The 21,164-nt window shown below is 43.1% G+C and overlaps 7 protein-coding genes across 7 annotated transcripts; 5 read left to right on the forward strand and 2 right to left on the reverse strand.

The window, feature by feature from the left end:
• Window positions 1-271: 271 nt before the first annotated feature.
• On the forward strand, window positions 272-1,882 carry EAF02_010810 (uncharacterized protein; the record flags this gene model as incomplete). Its single annotated transcript, XM_038906858.1, has 4 exons — window positions 272-314; window positions 379-428; window positions 484-851; window positions 904-1,882. The coding sequence occupies 4 exons, from the start codon at window positions 272-274 to the stop codon at window positions 1,880-1,882; spliced, it is 1,440 nt and encodes a 479-aa protein (XP_038753406.1).
• Window positions 1,883-3,556: 1,674 nt separating this feature from the next.
• EAF02_010811 (uncharacterized protein) lies at window positions 3,557-4,861 on the forward strand (the record flags this gene model as incomplete). Its single annotated transcript, XM_038906859.1, has 3 exons — window positions 3,557-3,809; window positions 3,862-4,682; window positions 4,739-4,861. 3 exons carry the CDS (start codon window positions 3,557-3,559, stop codon window positions 4,859-4,861), a joined length of 1,197 nt encoding a protein of 398 aa, XP_038753407.1.
• Window positions 4,862-5,401: 540 nt separating this feature from the next.
• On the forward strand, window positions 5,402-6,638 carry EAF02_010812 (uncharacterized protein; the record flags this gene model as incomplete). Its single annotated transcript, XM_038906860.1, has 6 exons — window positions 5,402-5,421; window positions 5,688-5,813; window positions 5,960-6,071; window positions 6,143-6,241; window positions 6,295-6,420; window positions 6,519-6,638. 6 exons carry the CDS (start codon window positions 5,402-5,404, stop codon window positions 6,636-6,638), a joined length of 603 nt encoding a protein of 200 aa, XP_038753408.1.
• Window positions 6,639-7,380: 742 nt separating this feature from the next.
• On the forward strand, window positions 7,381-9,421 carry EAF02_010813 (uncharacterized protein). Its single transcript, XM_038906861.1, has 4 exons — window positions 7,381-7,742; window positions 7,962-8,011; window positions 8,089-8,212; window positions 8,304-9,421. The coding sequence occupies exons 1-4, from the start codon at window positions 7,557-7,559 to the stop codon at window positions 8,967-8,969; spliced, it is 1,026 nt and encodes a 341-aa protein (XP_038753409.1). The 5' UTR covers window positions 7,381-7,556; the 3' UTR covers window positions 8,970-9,421.
• Window positions 9,422-11,146: 1,725 nt separating this feature from the next.
• Window positions 11,147-13,868, reverse strand: EAF02_010814 (uncharacterized protein). The gene is made up of 2 exons (XM_038906862.1): window positions 12,284-13,868; window positions 11,147-12,229 (listed from the first exon to the last, which is right to left on the reverse strand). Exons 1-2 carry the CDS (start codon window positions 13,418-13,420, stop codon window positions 11,420-11,422), a joined length of 1,947 nt encoding a protein of 648 aa, XP_038753410.1. The 5' UTR covers window positions 13,421-13,868; the 3' UTR covers window positions 11,147-11,419.
• A 3,300-nt stretch (window positions 13,869-17,168) lies between these two features.
• EAF02_010815 (uncharacterized protein) lies at window positions 17,169-18,367 on the reverse strand (the record flags this gene model as incomplete). The annotated part of the gene is made up of 2 exons (XM_038906863.1): window positions 17,169-18,157; window positions 18,289-18,367. The coding sequence occupies 2 exons, from the start codon at window positions 18,365-18,367 to the stop codon at window positions 17,169-17,171; spliced, it is 1,068 nt and encodes a 355-aa protein (XP_038753411.1).
• A 980-nt stretch (window positions 18,368-19,347) lies between these two features.
• EAF02_010816 (uncharacterized protein) lies at window positions 19,348-20,998 on the forward strand (the record flags this gene model as incomplete). The annotated part of the gene is made up of 3 exons (XM_038906864.1): window positions 19,348-19,517; window positions 19,572-20,691; window positions 20,747-20,998. The coding sequence occupies 3 exons, from the start codon at window positions 19,348-19,350 to the stop codon at window positions 20,996-20,998; spliced, it is 1,542 nt and encodes a 513-aa protein (XP_038753412.1).
• Window positions 20,999-21,164: the final 166 nt, after the last annotated feature.

Consider the following 21,164-nt stretch of genomic DNA (forward strand, 5'->3'; position numbering starts at 1 on the left):
ACCATTGTTCCCCCGCACCATTTTTTTTAATGCGGGATATTCATTTTAGCGAGTCACGTCGATAGTGGCTGTGGGGTCTCATTGGCTGAAATCCACTCCGATTCCGCTAGCTTGCTGGAGGGGCAACTCTTAGCTTGACTAAATTTTTGTATATACTTCTTTGTCTGACCTCTCAACTTTTTTTTGTTTTCTCAAGTAAACTTCACTTCAGTGTTTCAATATACAAATCAGCTACACTCTCCTTTGCATTCAAGAGTATCAATTTGCAATCATGTCTTCTACATACGCCCTCCCAAAGTCTCATCAAGAGGTTTGTTGCCACATAAAATGCCCCGCGATCAAAATGCTGGGTAATTTGACTGACTCATTGTTTCACAGATGTTGGAAAGTCTTTGGTTGAGACTGATCCTGAGATCGCTGAGATCATGGTAAGTACTTTAATGCATCTCCTCAAATATGCCAATTACTGATGAGAATATATAGAAACTCGAGATCCAACGTCAGCGTGAATCGATCATCCTTATTGCCTCCGAGAATGTTACCTCCCGTGCCGTTTTCGATGCTTTGGGATCACCCATGTCAAACAAATACTCTGAGGGATACCCAGGCGCTAGATACTATGGTGGAAACCAACACATTGACTCTATTGAGTTGACCTGCCAAGCTCGTGCTCTCAAGGCATTCAACTTGGATTCTGAGAAATGGGGTGTCAATGTTCAATGCTTGTCTGGTTCGCCAGCAAACCTCCAAGTTTACCAAGCTATCATGAGACCTCATGACAGACTTATGGGTCTTGATCTCCCACACGGTGGTCACTTGTCCCACGGTTACCAAACTCCCCAGAGAAGTGAGTTGCGAATATGTCGTTTCTTCATATTTTCATCCAACTAACGAATATACCAGAATCTCTGCCGTATCAACATACTTCGAGACCTTCCCATACCGTGTCAACTTGGAGACTGGTATCATTGACTATGACCAACTCGAGGCCAACGCTTTGATGTACAGACCAAAGGTTCTCGTTGCTGGAACATCTGCTTACTGCCGTCTTATCGATTACGCCCGTATGCGCAAGATCGCTGATCTTGTCGGTGCTTACCTCGTTGTTGATATGGCTCACATCTCTGGTTTGATCGCCGCTGGTGTCATCCCAAGTCCTTTCGAGCATGCTGATATCGTTACCACTACAACCCACAAGTCTCTCCGTGGTCCTCGTGGTGCCATGATCTTCTTCCGCAAGGGTGTCCGTAAGACTGATGCCAAGACTGGAAAGGAGACCCTCTACGATCTCGAAGGCCCAATCAACTTCTCCGTCTTCCCAGGTCACCAAGGTGGACCACACAACCACACCATCACAGCTCTTGCTGTTGCCCTCAAGCAAGCCACAACTGATGACTTTAAGAAATATCAACAACAAGTTGTTGACAATGCTAAGGCTCTCGAGAACGAGTTCAAGCAATTGGGCTACAAACTCGTAGCCGACGGCACTGACTCCCACATGGTTCTCCTCGATCTCAGAGCACAAGCACTTGACGGTGCCCGTGTTGAGGCTGTCTTGGAGCAAATCAACATTGCTTGCAACAAGAACTCTATTCCAGGTGACAAGTCTGCTTTGACCCCTTGCGGTATCCGTATCGGTACCCCAGCTATGACCAGTCGTGGATTCGGTACTGAGGACTTCAAGAGAGTTGCATCATACATTGATCAAAGCATCAAGATCTGCAAGGAAGTCCAAGCTGCTCTGCCAAAGAGTGACAACAAGCTTAAGGACTTCAAGGCTAAGGTCGCTGGTGGTGAAGTTGAGAAGATCAACGAATTGAGAAAGGAGATTGCTGAGTGGGCTAGCAGCTTCCCTCTCCCAGTTGAGGGCTGGAGAGAGTAAATGTTTGATAATTTGGCATTTGGTTAAGGTGTTCATGGTTTGGGTGTGGGTAAGAAAAAGCAATTAGGATTCATCATTTGCAGGCGCTACTTCTTTTGACTGATTCAACGTCGTCATGATATACCAGGGAGTGGCAGGGGGTTTATGAGGGAAAAAAGTTTTAGAGGTCGAGTTCAATAGACCATATGAGATACCTAGATAGAAAATCAACTGTTTCTATCGTCACTTTGTATTGAAGTATTACGTATTAGAGACCAAAACGTGAATGTTCATTGGGAGAAACCATTGCCGATCTTGTACCACCTACCATTTTCTGTCTTTTGAATATACATTATGGGCGCTGAACGTACTGCGAGAGGGATGGATTTAGGTTAAGATCTAACCAGGATAATTAGGTAAAATAGTACCTAGGTAGGTAGATAATATGGGTGATTATTTGCTTAAGCAAAATGTTATTCCTTTCATTCACGGCCGACTTTACTTTACATATCTTCATATCTACCTACGTACCTATCTAGTGTCTAATAAGTGAGACAATGAATCATATGTGGCTAGACACGTAGTTTATCTTAACCCATTCCGACGTTCCTTCACATCCATGGATTCTCTTGATCCGAGGCAAGCCACTCCAGCCTTCCTGTGTTCCTGAAATCTGGGGCGAAAAGGCGGTTGGCGCCGGATCCACATAAGCAGTTGTTCGCGTTGTGCCTGACATGACACGATAAGATTTTCATTAAGTTTTAAGCTAAAGGGATGGGATACGGGTACGGATGGTTCCAAGGTTATTTGGGTATGTTTAGTAGATAGGTAGGTAGGTAAGTGAGTAGGTAGAAAGGTAGGATGAAAAGGTTGATAGTTATTGATTTGATTGATATTTGGAGTGGATAATGAGTATTGATGTTATGATTTACGATGATATAGGAATATACTAGGTAGTGTTTGGATATTATATACCTAGTAGGTCGTACCTACGATATTCTTGAGGTAGTATCTGGATACGGAGATAGAGTAAGTAGTAGGTAGTATGAAGAGCATGTAATTTATTATTATCTATCTTTTGATTAAGATAGATAATAGATAAATACCAATAGTTATACTCGTACTAGATAGATAAATAGATAAATAGATGTAGCAATGAATCACTTGATTACCCAAATACTAGGAGGTACGAAGTGTTCACGTATTCGTACTGTCACCGTTTCGTTCGCCTTGAAGAAAGTGAAACTGACATTGATAGATCAAGGCATATACTTGTGGCTACCAAGGTATGTTATGTTTTCGAAATGTCGGGGTATCGGTATCTATCTGATCATTTTAAGTCTTGCGCCAATGTACTCGACTAGACTCATGATCACTTTTCATTGGCTAGATCTCACTTTTTGAGTGGATTAGTGGGTCGGGTTGTGGAGGCAACCGTAATAGGCGACCGCTATCGTCATTCATTTGTGCTCGTGCATCCTGCCGTGCTTTGCTTTGCTTTGCTTTGCTTTGCTTTGCTCTTGCTAATACTCTGAAGCTCTCTCTCTACCTTCATCTCAGCCATCTTCCTTTCTCTTATCAACAACCAACTCTTCTACCTTATCCAACATTTTGCAATTCCATCAAAGATATCGTTCCCATTTTCTTAATTCATCAATACAATCCAATAAACTACACACGAATTAAATCTACATCATGAAGGGTGCAGTTTTCGCCGCAGCATCGCTGCTCGGCAGTGTGAGCGCCGGTGTTCACAAGATGCCTCTCAAGAAGGTATCTCTGAGTGAGCAACTTGCTACTGCCAACATGCAGGAGCATGCTAAACACTTGGGTCAAAAGTATATGGGTGTTCGACCTGAATCTCACGCCAGTGAGATGTTCAAGGAGACTTCCGTTCACGACGCAGGCGACCACACTGTTCCAGTTTCCAACTTCCTCAATGCTCAATGTAAGGACATACACCGCCAACAAGTATGAATCAGATGCTAACTTGCGAATAGACTTCTCAGAAATTACTATCGGTACACCACCACAAACATTCAAGGTCGTCCTTGATACCGGAAGTTCCAACCTTTGGGTTCCATCTTCCCAGTGCGGTTCGATCGCGTGCTACCTTCACACAAAGTACGACTCATCCTCATCATCTACCTACAAGGCAAATGGAACTTCATTCGAGATCCGATACGGTTCTGGAAGCTTGAGTGGTTTCACCTCCAAGGACGTCATGTCCATTGGTGATCTCAAGATCAAGGACCAAGTCTTTGCCGAAGCTACTGAAGAGCCAGGTCTTGCATTTGCCTTCGGTAGATTTGACGGTATCTTGGGTCTCGGTTATGATACCATCTCCGTAAACAGTATCGTCCCACCTTTCTATAGCATGATCGACCAAGGTCTTTTGGACGAGCCAGTTTTTGCCTTCTACTTGGGTTCCAATGATGAGACTGACGCATCCGAGGCTATCTTCGGTGGCGTCAACAAGGACCACTACGAGGGCAAGATCACTGAGATCCCATTGAGACGCAAGGCTTACTGGGAAGTTGACCTTGATGCGATCGCCTTTGGTGATGCTAAGGCCGAGCTTGATAACACTGGTGTTATACTTGACACCGGAACTTCTCTCATTGCTCTCCCAACCACTCTTGCTGAGCTTCTCAACAAGGAAATCGGTGCTAAGAAGGGATGGAACGGTCAATATACTGTCGATTGTGCCAAGCGTGACAGTCTCCCAGATCTTACATTCACCCTCAGCGGTCATGACTTCGCTATTGGCCCTTACGATTACATTCTCGAAGTTCAAGACTCCTGTATCTCCACCTTCATGGTAAGTTTTCTTTCTGCACTGATTCTACACATGGATGTCTGCTAACAATCTACTAGGGTATGGACTTCCCAGAGCCAGTTGGACCTCTTGCTATCTTGGGTGATGCTTTCCTCCGAAGATACTACTCCGTCTATGACCTTGGTAAGAACACTGTTGGTCTTGCTAAGGCCAAGGCATAAATGTACTTCGATCAAGCCAAAGTGCTAAAGTTGTAACAAATTGAATACCCTCGAGTAACTCGAGGACGGAAATCGGCGATGGGAATTTCCTTTTAGTGTGTAGAATAGGGAGTTCTCATTTCTCTAATAATAACTATTATGCATGGTTTTCTCTTTAGGAAGGAAGGTTACTTTTCCTTGGTCAGAATGCTTACATTTGATCTTTGATCGTTGGTCACTATCACATTAGTCTTTGATGTCTACACATCTACTAGTACGGTACTGAATATAAATATACCGATGAAAAACATTGTTCTTTGCGAGATTGTTTCAACAGTGAATGAAGATGATTTAATATGTTAATTTATTTAATGAACGCCATGAAAAACTTACGACAATGAAGATTGTAGACCACATAAAGCGTGACAATTGCATCTCTGGCGGGGGTGAAGATGATGCAGCACTACAGTATTACATAAGCGAGAACTTTCCCTATATGTTGTAGTGGGCAGTTTCGATAATTTTGAAATCATAAATATTTTTGTTTCGCAGACGTCAAATATGGCGGATACAGATACTAAGTAAGTGAAGAATCCGCCTTTGTAAATGAAACTACCCAGTTCTGCAATTCTGTAGGAAGAGAGGTTCCAATAGTCTATCCATTCAGAAGCATTCCCCAGGTCGCAGAATGCCGAGTTGCGGTTGGCAGTGAGGTGAACTATGTAATTCGATCTGCAGAGGAGAGGGGTCTGGGAGCTTACTGGAGTTTGTGGGAGGAGTTTACTACCATTCGCAGAGAAAAGGTTCTTAAAATTCGCAGAAAACTAGCTAACTCTCAACCCTTCAGAAAAGATGCCGCTCGCACAAATGAGCGAGGTATTCCATATGCACCATTCGTGGATCGAGTCGAGGATTATGTTACTACGAGGGCGGATGTTGAGCCTACGTTGAAGAGATTCCAGGAGATGATTTCGTAGGTTGGAGCTCTATTTTTGGATATTTTACACAAATGGAGGAGTGTTTGCTTTGGGGACTTGGACTTTGGGATTCCGGGGATTGGGGCATTGGGACATTGGACGATTCGAGAAATCAGAAGCTCATACTGTGGAATTTGTTTAGGAAATATCAATTTATGGAGGTAAATCAACAAAAGAGAGTCGCCGGGTTGAAAATCAACATGCCGGATATTCAGAAGACGTTGGATACGGTGAGGTTTTTGAAAACGAGGAAGGTATGTTTGTACTATGTTGTGAGGTGAGCGGAGGGGGGCTTGAGAGATTGGAGCTGATATGTTCTTGATAGGAGGGTGCGGATCCTATACAGGCTACTTTTGAGTTGAATGATACCTTATACGCCAAAGCCAATATTCCGGCTACGGAGGAGGTTTATTTATGGTTGGGGGTACGTTTAACATTTGGGGAAGAGGTGGTGGAGGTAAATTGACAAGGTGGCAGGCAAATGTTATGTTAGCATATCCGATTGATGAGGCGGAGGAATTACTTTCGAACCGACTCGCGGCTGCGAAACAAAGTTTCGCGAATTGTGAGGAGGATTTGGATTTCTTGAGAGAACAGATTACGGTATGTTTATTCCACTTCACCCACAGACCATGACTGGGGAAAAGAGAAAGTTGCGGAGTGGAGAGAGATTAAGCTGACGAAACTCTTTTGATGAATAGACTATGGAGGTTGCTACAGCTAGGGTATACAATTGGGATGTTACGATGAAGAGAAAAGAGAAGAATGAATCGGAGGTTGCAGAGGAAAAGGATGGGAAGCCGGGTAGTTCTAATGGTTGATAGAGTTTTTGGAGGAGAAATAATGAAAACATAAAGTTCTGGGATGTCGATGGGAACTTTCTTATGACATGATGATGTCGATGATGACGATGATATTCAGGAGAACTCAAACCAAACTATCTCTGGTCCAAATACGAGGAAAGAAACCCAAAGATCTTCGAGATCTGATGTAGAGAAATAAAACTCTTGATATTTTATTGGTGTGTTGACATTTGATCAATATAGATCATACTCAAGTTTTCTGGCTCCTGATAGAAACTTTGGTACAATAGATATACTCAGTACAGAGGAGATACAATCTCCATGTAGTTTAGCTTTTCCCCTGGAAATGCGTGCTCGTATGATATACGATATTCGTAAGATCCAATCTTGATCGTATTTGCTCCAACGGCTTTTTAATATCGAAGGATAGATATATCGATTTGGGGTTGAATACATGCCCCTGATCAGGGGATCGATCAGGGGAACTTTTCCTTACCAAACTCGCTTACAGGGTGGATGTAATCATCGTGAACTCATAGGGGAAAAAAAGAAGGCAGAGTTGAGTATTTACATTGTTTTATTAGAATCATAAATCAATCACATATTAAACAAGAAGAAATAAAATAAGAAAATTGAAATTCAGGTTTTTCTGTATCTTAAAATGTAGACTAAAATATATTATATGTAGAATTGGCAGGTGATAATTGAGATGTAAACACTTTCTCAAGGGACCATTTCCAGCCTCGTAAAGCTAGAGCCCCTCTTGGATCTAATAATTTAGTTCAGCCAACTTACCTGGCAATAATAAGTTGAGTCTCTGTGCGCACATCGACACCTCCCTCCCCATTACATTATCTTCCCTCTCTTCCTTTATTCTTCGCCGCACATATTACCCTGAGAATTTTTGAGATCGCATATCGTGAGAAATCAAACAACATGGCAGCCAATCCAGAAATCAAACTCGATCCCAAATACGATCACTATGATTTCCCAACCACGTCGCCTACTGCTCAGAGTGGTCACCCTGGACACACAACCCCAGAACAGGATGCGCAGGTGCAGCAGTTGAGGTTGAAGTTGGAGGCGGCGGGGTTTACGGAGAGATTGGATACGCTTACTTTGGTATGTTTGTTTGTTTGTTTATTTTTCGTGGTGCTGGTGACGGTGCTTGGGCTTGGGAAGAGGGGAGAGGGGGGAATCTAATAGTGCTTTTGATGATCGAGATTATTTTCTGGGCTCAATCGCTGTTTGTTGCTTGATTTCGAGGGTTTGATGATGTGCGAAGGATTGATGGGAAAGGGGAATCCATATTGAATATGGCTAATTGTTATCTCTTCGCAGCTTCGATTCCTACGAGCACGTAAGTTCGACGTCACATTGGCTGAGAAGATGTAAGAACCCTCGATATATAAACCTTTGATTTTTCCTATATGTTGGAAGGATGATGAATACTGATACTGGAGAATAGGTTCGTGGATGCAGAGCAGTGGAGAAAAGATTTCGGTCTTGATGAACTCGTCCGTACCTTTGATTACAAGGAGAAGGAGGAGGTTTTTAAGTACTATCCTCAATACTATCATAAGACTGATAAGGTACGTCTCTTCTTGGCTCTGTTTGGTTTCTTTTGCGAGATCGTCTTTGCCCTCGCATTTCCTCGTTCACTATCTAACATATCTCCCACAGGATGGCCGTCCAGTCTACATTGAACAAATGGGCAACATCGACCTCAACGCCATGTACAAAATCACCTCTTCCGAGCGTATGCTTCAAAACCTCGCTGTCGAGTATGAGAAGATGGCCGATCCCCGTCTCCCAGCCTGTTCCCGCAAAGCTGGTTCTCTCCTCGAAACCTGCTGCACCATTATGGATCTCAAGGGCGTTGGAATCTCCAAGGTTCCTTCCGTTTACTCATACGTAAAACAAGCCTCTGTCATGTCCCAAAACTATTATCCAGAGCGTCTCGGCAAATTGTATTTGATCAATGCACCATGGGGTTTCTCCACCGTTTTCGGTGTTGTTAAGGGTTGGTTGGATCCTATTACCGTTGAGAAGATTCATGTTTTGGGATCAGGGTATCAAAAGGAATTATTGGCGCAAGTCCCTAAGGAGAACTTACCGAAGATTTTTGGAGGTAGCTGTGAGTGTAAGGGTGGTTGTGCATTGAGTGATGAGGGTCCTTGGACAGATCCAGCTTGGGCTAAACCTCCCAAGTGGGCATCGACAAATGGTGATCAACATGTCATCAACACCGAGAACGTTAATGCAGGTACGATCCCAACTGGAACCACTGCTCCAGCGCCGGTTCCTAGTGAGGAGGGTGTCAAGGCACCTGAGCCAGTTGCTCAGTAGATGTATATATTGGGAAGGGAGTTGTTGTTGATTGTGATGGGTTGGCGTGTGGTTGAGCGAATGGGTGTTGAGGTTTCATCTGAGATGTAAGTTGAGTTGTGAATGGAAATGGGAATGGAAATGAGAATGAAATTGGGATGAAATGCATGTTACACGTGGAAAAATAAAGACACTGTCATGGAGCATGGAGAGAAATGGATGCATTCAAATGAGGGAATAAAGAAGAAAGATGCTATCGATGCGATTTTTGCGTTTTCTTCTTCTTCTTCCTTTTGGTAGTTCAGTACAGACAGAAACAGAACTTTAGATATGGGGTTTGGTATTGGTACATTTTTACATTTTGGGATTGTTTGATTGTTTGATTATTTGTGTGACTGCACGGCGATTGAATGCTACCCAATGGTTGAATTAGTATGACTCTAATCTATACCTAGGTATGTATGAGTGGTCTGGTATATGTGAATGTATGGGTCGTCTGGTATATGTGAATGTAAATGTGCTGAGCGGTTGTTGAGAAGGAGAAGGAGAAGAAGAAGAAGAAGAAGAAGAAGAAGAAGAAGAAGAAGAAGAAGAAGCGAGTTTGTGAGATTGTGAAAGGGGAGTAGGTAATGTGTTTTAGACCTTTAGAGTTAGGGACTTGGGGGTTGAGGGATTGAGGATTAGGGGATTGAGGGATTGACGGGTTGGGACTTTGGGAGTTGGGGACTTGGAGATTTGAGGGGTTGACGGGTTGGAGGATTAAGATTTAAGGATTGGGAATTGAGGGTTGGGGGTTGAGGGTTGAGGGTTGAGGGTTGAGGGTTGAGGGTTGAGGGTTGAGGGTTGAGGTTGAGGGTTGAGGGTTGAGGGTTGAGGGTTGAGGGTTGAGGGTTGAGGGTTGAGGGTTGGTTGAGGTTTGAGTTGAGGTGAGTTGAGGTGAGTTGGTATTGCTGGCTAGGTTTAGGTGGGATGGATGGGTGTGGGTGAGGTGTGGATGAGTTGTTAAGTTTAGGATGTAGAGTTTAGAGTTTAGGGTATAGGTTTGTAGGTTTATAGATTTGTAATAGTGCGTAATAGTGTATAATAAAGTGATAATATAATAGTGTGTACATATTGATATTGTATAGTATATTAATACTATATAATATATGTTAGGATATATGGTATATGGCATGATATATGTAGTATGTGTGTGGATGTGTAGATGTGTAGATGTGTGGGTGTGTGGCTTCGATTGTGATACTTGGGAAGATAGGGGGTTGAGTTTGGATTGGATTATGGGGAGAATAGAGAGAATATATGGAGGGTGTGAAGTGTACTTTTCTTGAAATCTTCTATTGTGTTTAGATATTCTTAGGGAAAGGGGTTTGGGGAGAGGAAGAGGAAGAGGACTGCGGAATCGAAGAAGGGATAGGAGTTCATTGTGAAGAAGACGATGTAAGATGAAGCTAGAAAAAAAAAGAAATATGTACAGAATAAGAGAGAGAAGGTAGAGCTCATACCATACAGAAAGATCTACATGTAGCGAGCAAAGCACTAACGCACTAACTCTTATACTATTGAATACCCAACGCCTTTGCCAGACTGATTTTCTTGTCGTCTGTGTGGACTGCTCACTACAGTTGAAGTTTTGGAATTTTTTTTAGTAGTAAAATGATTGGAGATCTATGTAGGTGGATAGAGTTTTTTCATTTGGGATATGAAATGAAATATGAAATATGGGACGTACAATTGGATTAGAATTCATCTCAAATCTGCGCAGTGTAGAACTGAATGACTTTCTAATAATGATATTGAAAGTAGATATCACCGCAAATGTTCTGCTTGTGTGATGATTGGGGGGTCTTTTTATATCTGTTTGTAGTGATGATGACACTTGGAATTTATGTAGATCTTTGAATTGTATCTTTTCATGGGAGTGTGGTAGGATGTGATACTGTATTTGTTGACTTGGGTTTTGGTTTGGGGTATTGGAGTATGCTGGGTTGATTCTATGTATGTGTGTATATTCTTGTGAGATTGTGATTGTGAGACTTCTTTCCTCGAGTCTATATTATACATATTGCACAACAATGATGATACTGAAATGGTTAGGGTTACGTCTAGATGAATGATACAAAGGGGAACCGAGACGAGGGGGGCAAGTAGAGCTTGCTTCAGATCATCATTCTGGTTCCAAAGGAAAAAATGAGAAGCTTGTAAAATATGTGCTGTGTTTGATATTTGCTAACTGTGTATATCTATGTATGTACTTTCGTTCCATTTGCATGGTATCGTATCGCGTGTGCAGGATGTGTGTAATAACTATCTATGCATCATATATCTTCAACTCATTTCAATTCATATCATCACAAATGTTCCTCGCCAATGCTAAATTCAAAATGCCACGAAATGCCCAAGAAAGATTCGCTCTCTATGTACCAACTCAATCCAAGTAAATTTCAAAGAACAAGAAAGAAAGCCCTCGATATTTACCATCCAAATTTCTCAATCGTAACCTCTAAATCTCTACCCTCTCGGACCAATTCGGCACATTTGTTGTTTACCGTTCGATTTAATCCATCCGGTCCACTAACCACCACACCTATCTTCTGTCTCTTCTCTATCTCTTTACCTGAGCCACAAATAACCCCCTCCATCAACCCATCTAAATCTGGTCTCCCAACCACCGTCGTAGCACCCGGAATAATAATCTCCACCCCCTTGTTTACCAAATCTTCTCTATCCTTCTCATCAATCCATTCAAGATGCGCACTTTTATGAATAATCCAAATCATTACAATTCTCTGTCTCCTCTTAGTCGTCAGTGCTCCAGTCTCGGGATCTTCGCCTTCGCTTGACATGTTCAGGAGATGATGTATGATTGGCCACGTAACAGCGATTCCACTCCCCCCTGCAACTAATATCGCGAGATCCGAATCTTCAAGAAGAGAACGAGCATGATTACTTCCGTATGGACCGTCGAGACGACATTCTAGTGTGTTTTTAAGTTGGGCGGCACGAAGGAGATCGGCGGAGAATCCGGAGCGGGCTCGGATTAGTAGGGTGAGATTGAACGTTTTTGAGGAGGGAAGGGGGGCTGGAGAGGCGATTGTAAAGGGGTGAGCTTGGAGTGCGTGGGAACGACCTAGAGAGGGGATGGTGAGGAAAACGTGGTCGGTTACATTCCAGCCGGAGGAGATTGAGTGGCCGAGGGTTTGGGAGAAAACTGTGGTAGGTGATTTGGGGAGGTTGAAGGCTAGGAGGAGGGTTTCGTTGTCAGGGTAGATACTGACTTTGGCCTAGGTAGGGTTAGTTAGTTGTATGAGAAGTGAAGGAGAGGAGGCAAAACCTACCTCAGCCATAATACTTTTCGCGCAAAGACGGTATACCAAGCGATCCACGAGGAATATCGCAAGAGCCCATCCAACATAAGTTCCCGTTCCCCTGTGATGAAAATACAAAATGACCAAAGCACCAGCTTGCAACACAACGTGCAATCCCAGAAACACCTCGTACCATCGCTGACGGAACGACGCCAACGACGTTACATATAATGATTTATATGTAAATAAAGCCAATAGTCCCAAATAGATACACGGGTGAGTTAAAAAATCCCAAATTGTCCAACCACTAAATGGTACCAAGATCACATACCACATCACGAACATGGCGCCAGCGTGGATGAGCGCAGCAACCATGATTAGTTCTCCAAGCCGCCGGTGAATAATGTTTAGAGATTCATAGGAAACACCTGTTAGAACTTTAAGTGGTTGATTCTTTGCGCCGAGAATGTATAGCAGTGGGAGATTGACACCGAATATTAGGCCTGCTCGGTCTCCAAGCACGGAAGCTTCGAACAATGTGAATGAGATGTTGAAGAAGGTGTAGAAGATATTGAGGGCAAGAAACGACATGATGAATATTGAAGAGCCGTTTGAAGGGAGAACTTTATTGAAATAGGGGAGTGGTCGAGGTTGGTATACGAGGAACGCTTTGATGCGGGAGATGATGGTGATTCGATTCGACGGAGTGCTATTGGAAAAACGGCTTCCGGACAATAGAGGCATGCGTTCGCTCTCATCATCGTGTTTAATAGAAGGGGTATCTGAACCGAATGTACTGCTCCCGGACGAACCAGCATCGCCATAGTCTGTCACCTCCTCTCGAATTGTCTTTGATGGTTCATCGTCCAGTAAATCGTGTGGACATTTATCCCCTCTCTTCCATAAAGCCCTTCTTCTCCATCGTACAGCCTTCTTCGTCCAGTGTATACCCGAAAGAACCAATACAAACCCCAAGATAACCCAAGGATAAGTATTGATAAGTTTCTCATTGTACAGCGCTCCATCGATCAATTTCTGGAGTTTATTCTCATCCGGCTCCTCCTCAGAATCGTCCGTCGTTGATAGTTGTGAAGTTGTATGAACAACAACATTTCGAACAGTGTGTATCCATTCCGTGAGAAGATGATGTGACAAAGTGGTATTCATGTGGAAGTTTAATAAGATGCATATACTTGATGTAACGAGGGAATCCCGAGGATCAGATTAGATCTGAGAAATGATCTGATAAGATTTCAAGAGTTGACTAACTTATGTGGAGAATTCTATCCTAGCGAATCATAAGGCATCGGATTTAACATCAGAAGTGGAGTGCGATGCGAAACGAGCTCTTATTCACTCAGCAACAGCTCAAAGAGCACATCCAAAAAGCTCAACGATGAGAGGGGAGGAGGATGTTTATAACATTGGAAGGGAAGGTTTGATCAAAGATTTGAATGGGGAATGAGAAATCATATCAGGATACAAAGAAACAGGGGCAAACCTCGCTGAGAACAGGCAACTCGTCCCAATCAACCCCAACTGAATGGTAGAGTGTGACAGAAGTGTGTCTATATTCCCTAAGAATCAGTTCTTAATCACTTATATGCGATGGCCTATGTTCCGACACACCAAGAGTTTTAGAAACTTGTTACATGGAAATACCTAACCACTTCGGCAGATTGCTGTGCAGGTATTTTGTCGAAGAATCTTGTCTCTTACTTGCTCAAATTGACTCGTACCATATCTTGAATGTATCTTCTACTCTATTACAAGTGTATATAACGAAGAGTCTGAGTATTCCTGGAAGTTTCAGGTACGAAAACAGAAGCAAAAGCCATTTGTTAATGTTGTGGGACAGTTGACAAGCGCACACTTTCAGATATCTTTATTTTGAATCCATGAAACAGCGACGCTTAGCTGTACAGAACTCGAAAGATCTAGGCTAAGTCGCTTGAATGTCACCAGCGATGATGCTATTGCATTTTAACTGCCTTCTCTGTCTATATCTTTTGCTAGCTGCATGGTAAAATAGAAGAACCATAGTCGAACTATGTGGCAAGTTCAGATTGATGAACAAGAAGCTATCACTGGTATTGATTATGTATTTGCGCTTCCAAAGAGGTTCGGGAGATTGACACATTGAATTTGGAAAGAAATGACATGTGCAATTCGAGATGCTGAAGTTCCTCTAGTGGAGAGTAATAAGTGAAGCTCAATCATTTCATCGGTAGACTCGTCGTCATTCGCATCCAGAAAAAATATAACTCATACCGGTCAGTATCAAGAGAGGACATCCTGAATACACGTAAATCCACAACGCCAAATTCAAACTCCCAAAAGGAATTGAGTTACTTGCACTCAAAATCTTGGCTTTGGACATTAGTGATGAGCTTTGTATGTATGTATCTCATATTCCAAGCAATAAATACATCCATCACCTTACAACTCATATATGCTGATCAAAATAACTGACACGCGACAACGAGATTCATAGCGCAAATTCCACTTTAAATTCACTCTTGCGTTATCACTCTTGCGCTCCTTCAGCAACCAAACCCAAAAAGTCTCCAGGCGAACAAAACTGCAAAAACCAAACCAATCCGCTTAACCACCTATTTTAGCACTGTGCTAAAACAGGTGGGGTCTGGAAATTTCCCGAGTTGGCAGGATTTTTTCTCTCAGATGAACCCTTCGATCCGGGGTCACCTGTCCCTCAACACTCACCCACCTTGCGGTGGTTAAAGCGCAATTATAAATCTGTTGTATAGACCACTGCGCCAGGTCGTACGATGAGATGTTGTTATGAGAAGCGAGATTGTTTTGGTATATATGTGAGAACGGGGATAGTGAATAATGGTGGCTGAAGATGTTACGGATGATAGCGAAAGCGGTGAAATATGACTGGAGTTCTGAAGGTGACCCGGGGAACATGGGATTAAGGAAGCAAGCGGTGGCTTCATTCAGATAGGAATACAGAAGGTGCAGGAATTTTGGGAGTTTGCATTAGATATTCCAACTAGCTCAAGCATTGGTTCCAGCATGTAAGAGCCATAATGTCAGAGTGGTTTATCATTTTTGAAATCGATAACTACAATACTCCTAACTTTGAGATTACTCCCTTTATCCAACCGACATCCAACTTCCATTATCCAAACCCCAATCATAGAATCCCTTCCCTTCCACTATTCCCATAACCTGCCATCCATCAGTCCTTTCCTAACCCCAGGTGTGCAAGACCCCTCTCCAATCCGGAAGGATCGTGTGGAACTTCTCCAGAATCTCAACTGGTGAAACATCGAGTTCTTTGCAGGTATGATGGAAAGCCTGCATAGCCTGATCCCCGATAAATAACCCACTGTATCTTCCACTCAATTGTCTAGTAACCTATACAAGACGGCCCACTTCTAATCTGAAGTCCTCCAACCCAGGGAGGATCTACGTGGTGCCAGGAGCCAATTTTTGAGTTTCATTGGATGCGAAGGTAATATTCAAGATTCTCCCATCCCGCTGCATTTCCATATCGAAAGTAGTCATCGAAATAAGAGACCAAGGAGTACGTAGGTTTCTCGGAGGACATTGCAAGCGTGAGAAGGTGTCGACTTTTGGCGATTACTTTTGGCGATTCTGTGTTCGATATTGAGACGGTGGAAATATATTCAGCTACAGCCCCTTGTGTGAAAAAAATGCAAGCGGAAAATTAGCAGCTGAAGACGTGGTGGGGTGGCAGGCCTACATGGGTTTCGGGAGCTTGCATTAGTTTCGACCTGTGGCTTTCACATTCTCCTTTATTCTTCGTATTTCATCTGCATGAAGCCGCTGCTACATTATCTATGATCAATGATATCAAGCTGCCGTCAATTTTCTTTCATGGTCGGCATATCATTGCTTTCATGAGTTCGACTTAGACTAAGGCTTGCGGATATCTTCATAAGATGAAGGCGCCGGCTCCGGAGATATTCGTGAAGAGTGGACTATTGTAAAGAATTATTGCCGCCATAGGTGGGAGAGAGCCTACACTTTGTCTCGGTCTTCAATCATACGTAGTTCAATGCCATGGCTAGAGAAAGCATCAAATGCAAGTTCCAGAACTCCATACCATCAACGCATGTATGGTCATTCACATAAACCATTCATTCCTTCACTTGAAGTAGACGGATGGATTTCGAGGTATAAGAACAACTAATTATCGGCTCTCTAAGCGGCCGACTAGTTCCTAGTTGGAGAAAGCAAGTGTCCTCAGAAAGAAAGTGTCCTCGGAAAGCGAATGTCCCCGCTAGTGTTTTTGGTGAGGAATATACCAAGACAACAAATTAGTGTGTGAAATCCCGTGTTTTTGAACAGAACTGTTAATCTTAACAAGATTTCAAAACCAATTATATATTTGGGTTCAGCAAGGTTAGAGAAATCCAAAGATATCAGAGTTTCTATAAATCTTTCAAAACCAATCGGATTATATGGATTTTTAATGACCGGGGACACTCGCTATCCCCGACTAGGAACTACTCGGCCGCTTAGAGAGCCAACTATTACTGTATATTCACTTGCTTATGACACTCACATCCTTTTGTACCTACCTAGCTATCTAAGTATCCAGCAGTTCTTATTGTGATCAAGAACCTTAGCCAAAACTCGAAAAAAATTCCTTTCGCAGAACGTGCATCCAGAATTTGATTCTCAACACATTGCATCACCAGGATAAATACAATCAGAATCATCAAAACTTAGGCCCTTTGATCAAAATTACATTTGGATTTTTTCCTATCTTGGCAAAATTTAAGAATACATCATCGTTGATTAGTGAATCGCTGTTCCTAAATGTTGAGCTCGCTGCTTTCTTCCCCCAGAGCACGCCTATCGTTGGATCCGTGGGCCTATCGTAAATTATCCAGTGAACGCCTCTCCATCACTGTCTGTTCTACAATGCCCTCATGCCCACCACATCCACAGTTGGTGGCACCCATTCCGGGTCGTCCTTTTGCATATGTGCAAAGATCTGTTTCAATGTGGGAAGTATCTGACTTTCTTCCAAGGAAATATTTCTAGGCTCCGGAAGCTCTTTGCACATATACAAGCGTCTTCCCTTAGGAACATGACCTGTGTTGTAACGATGCGGCTCAGCACCGTCCGGATCCTCAACCACAATATACAAATGATTGAGCTTCTTGAAGATATCAAATTCTCGTAGCAATGCCTGGCAGGACCAATAACATAGGTTGACTGCAAGCTTCGTGATACCTTGGTTGACGGCATTGAGGACAATGCATGGTGCATCAAGAGCATTTTGCGTAAAGTCGCGGGAGCGATTGGTTACAGACTTGTATTGAAGATAAATGACATCAGAGCACCGAGAGTAGACGGGTATAGATGGAGCGCGGAGATCTTTGTATCCATATTGCAAAAAAAGAGCATTGAATTCTCCGAGGGCCACCTCACGTGAGACTCGACAGGTAAAAAAGAGGGGAGAGGGGTGCCTGTTTTGAACGAATCGAGGATTTGGTTGTGCTGTTTTTGAATCGGAAACGTAAAACACTTCGGTGACATGGCCGAGGTCATCTTCGAAGATTGCTTCTTTCCATATTTGGAGCTGTAATTCCTTAGGGAGGGAAGAGAAAATAGTGAAAACGCGTTCTCTCTCTGTCCTGTGTTCGAGTGTGATCGGCGAAAGCTTTGTTTCCATGTTTGTATTAGCTGGCACAATCCTCATGTGTTGTAGAGACTCTTGGATGGTGTCTGGGCTGTCAACAGGGCCTGGCTGAATATCCTGGATAGCATTTGTAGCGGGAGGGCGGTTGACAACCTGGACAGAGCTTTGGCAAAGGTCGGGAGTGAGATTCTGCCTAGGCTTGGTGCATTGGGACATAGCTTGGTTGCTCGTCATTTCATCACCAACAACGATTTGAGAATCTACCAAATTCGTGTTAGTACAGAATTCAAGAGATGGATGTGGGATAATTGATAGGAGATGCATGCGACTGGAATACGATTCACATAAATGAAAACAATTAAGTGAAGTATAATTATCACATCATGCTTGCCTTCATGGTTTGAATCGACAGTATTGCTGCTATCCCACTTGCATTGTTCTCCGTCTTTGGTTATCAAATATATTGACATTATCTGGGCAAGAGAGTGCTTTGAAAGGAGTGGGAATCCATTTCGAAGACGAAGAAGTAAACAGCAACAAGGAAACCCACGCAAGAGTGAGCTACTGCATCAATGGCACAACTCTGGCAAAAGGTGAAACAAGTTTCGACGAAATCGATTCTGATTGGTGTCTTTTTGTAAGGGCGTCTACTAGAAAGCTACCATCTCACAAGGAACAAGTTGACACAAAGAAGAAAAGAAAGCAAATTGCGTTGAGCAACAACAAGGTCCCGCTGCATAGTTAACGAATCATAAAAACATCTTGATATGTACGTAACTGTGGTACATCAAACTACGCGTGTGACACAGAGTTCAATCAAAGAGTCCCTATGGAAGTGCTGAAAATAAAACTGTCGAACCATTCGAAAGATGCTGATGGAAATCGAATTCATCTCTGCTAGATATCGTGTGCTTTTGGTCGGGCCTTACCTTGATAAAAGTTATTCTAATCTCTCAAGAGGTGGTCGTGAATGGCAGGTTGAGTAAATCAATGTTGATACTTGGAAGCTTGGAACTGTTGCAATTCAATCTGTCTGCGGCAGCCGTGGAAGAGGAAGAAACACGAGGTGTAACACGACAATAAAGACTATGTACAGACAGCTTTATCGTTATTGTATTATGAGATTGATTACTTTGTAGTTGCCGTCGAAGGAATTGAGTTCTGTGTGTGTAGGAGTGGTGGAGCATCCATGTGAGGTATAATTCCAGTTCGAACCTGGGTATCTACTAGGTAGTCTACTCTGTAGTTAGTTCGCCTGAAAGTGTAAAGACCAAGCGAATCATATCACGTGACAAATCGGCAAAAACTACTGGGAATTTTTTGAGCCTAGCGCATTTCACGGGCATCCCACGACGAAAAAAATAATCCTAGGAGCTTCTGAAAATTTGTGGAAGCTTAACTTTCAACCCAACAAGTCAACCACCAACAACGACAACATTATATCGACAAGATGTCTGCCGTTGATTATCTTCTCCATGAGTCGGCCACTGGTTTCGCAATCTTCCAGGTTGTGCACCAAGCTGACACAATTGGCAATCGATTGAAGGAAGTTCAAGATGCAGGTCAAGATCTTGCGAAATTTGGCAAAATGGTCAAGCTTGTCAATTTTGCGCCATACAGGTTAGCTATTCAATTCCTTGCAGAGCGGAGAGTCTGAATTGACAATTACTCTAGAAATGCTGCTGAGGCGCTCGAAAATATTAACATGATCTCCGAGGGTGTACTTTCCGATTACTTGAAGTCGAACTTGGAATTGAACATGCCAAAGCCATCGAAGAAGAAGAAGACTATTCTCGGTGTTTCCGACAAGACTTTGGCTGGTAGCATCAAGGAGGAATTCCCAGGTGTTTCTTGTGAGACTGGTGAAACTTCCGAGGTTGTCGCAGACTTACTCAGAGGATTGCGATTGCACGCACCAAAGTTGTTGAAGGGTTTACAAGAGGGTGATGTCGAGAGAGCTCAATTGGGTCTTGGACACGCATATTCGCGCGCTAAGGTTAAGTTCTCAGTTCAGAAGAACGACAACCACATTATTCAAGCTATCGCTACTTTGGATCATCTCGACAAGGCCGTTAACACTTTCTCCATGCGTGTCCGTGAATGGTACGGATGGCACTTCCCAGAACTTGTCCGACTCGTCTCGGATAACCACACATATGCCAAACTTGCTTTGGCAATTGGTAACAAGAAGAACTTGACCGACGAAAATTTACACGACATTGCCGCCCTCGTTGACGATGATGGAGATAAGGCGCAATCGATCATTGATGCTGCAAAGGTTTCCATGGGTCAAGATATCTCAGTCAATGATATGGAGAATGTTTCCGCATTTGCAAACCGTGTCGTCAAGCTCGCCGAATACAGAAGGTCCCTTTTCCAATACTTGACAGATAAAATGGCAATTGTTGCACCTAACTTGGCCGCTTTGATTGGTGAAGTTGTTGCTGCCAGACTTATCTCTCACGCCGGTTCCCTTACCAACCTTTCCAAATACCCAGCCTCCACTGTCCAAATTCTCGGTGCTGAGAAGGCCTTGTTCAGAGCACTCAAGACCAAGGGTAACACACCTAAATACGGATTAATCTACCACTCCAGCTTCATTGGTCGTGCAGGCGCAAAGAACAAGGGGCGTATCTCCAGATTTTTGGCCAACAAGTGCAGTATTGCAAGCAGAATCGATAACTTCTCTGAGGCACCAACAAACAAATTCGGTGAGGCTTTGAGAGCCCAAGTCGAAGAAAGATTAGATTTCTATGCTACTGGTACCGCACCAACAAAGAACCAAGATGCCATGGTAAGAACTCCGAGAAATCTTCAATCTTGATCTATTGACTAACATATTTTAATAGAAAAAAGCAATGGATGCTGTTCTCGGTGACATCAACGTTGAAGACCCAACCGCCGAAGATACCGAAATGGCTGACATCGCCCCAACTTCCGTCTCCAAACAAGAGAAGAAATCCAAGGACAAGAAAGAGAAGAAGGAAAAGAAAGACAAGAGCGAAAAGAGTGAGAAGAAGGACAAAAAGCGTAAACACAGCGAAGCCAACGGAGAAGAAGAGGGCGAGAAGAAAAAGAAGAAGAAGAGCAAGGCGGAATAAATGTCGCCTTCATCATCGTAAACATGGTCTAGACGTCCTTCTCCTTTTCTTTCTTTCTCCTATCATCTCATCTTGTAAATTTCGGGCAGCTGGGTCATCAATGGCGGAGTATAGCTGTGTTATTATGGGCGTTGAGGACTACTTTTTTGTTAACAATCTTACCGTA

This window comes from Botrytis sinoallii (assembly GCF_014898435.1).
Source record: "Botrytis sinoallii strain Bc 23 chromosome Unknown BSIN_027, whole genome shotgun sequence".
Taxonomy (NCBI): domain Eukaryota; kingdom Fungi; phylum Ascomycota; class Leotiomycetes; order Helotiales; family Sclerotiniaceae; genus Botrytis; species Botrytis sinoallii.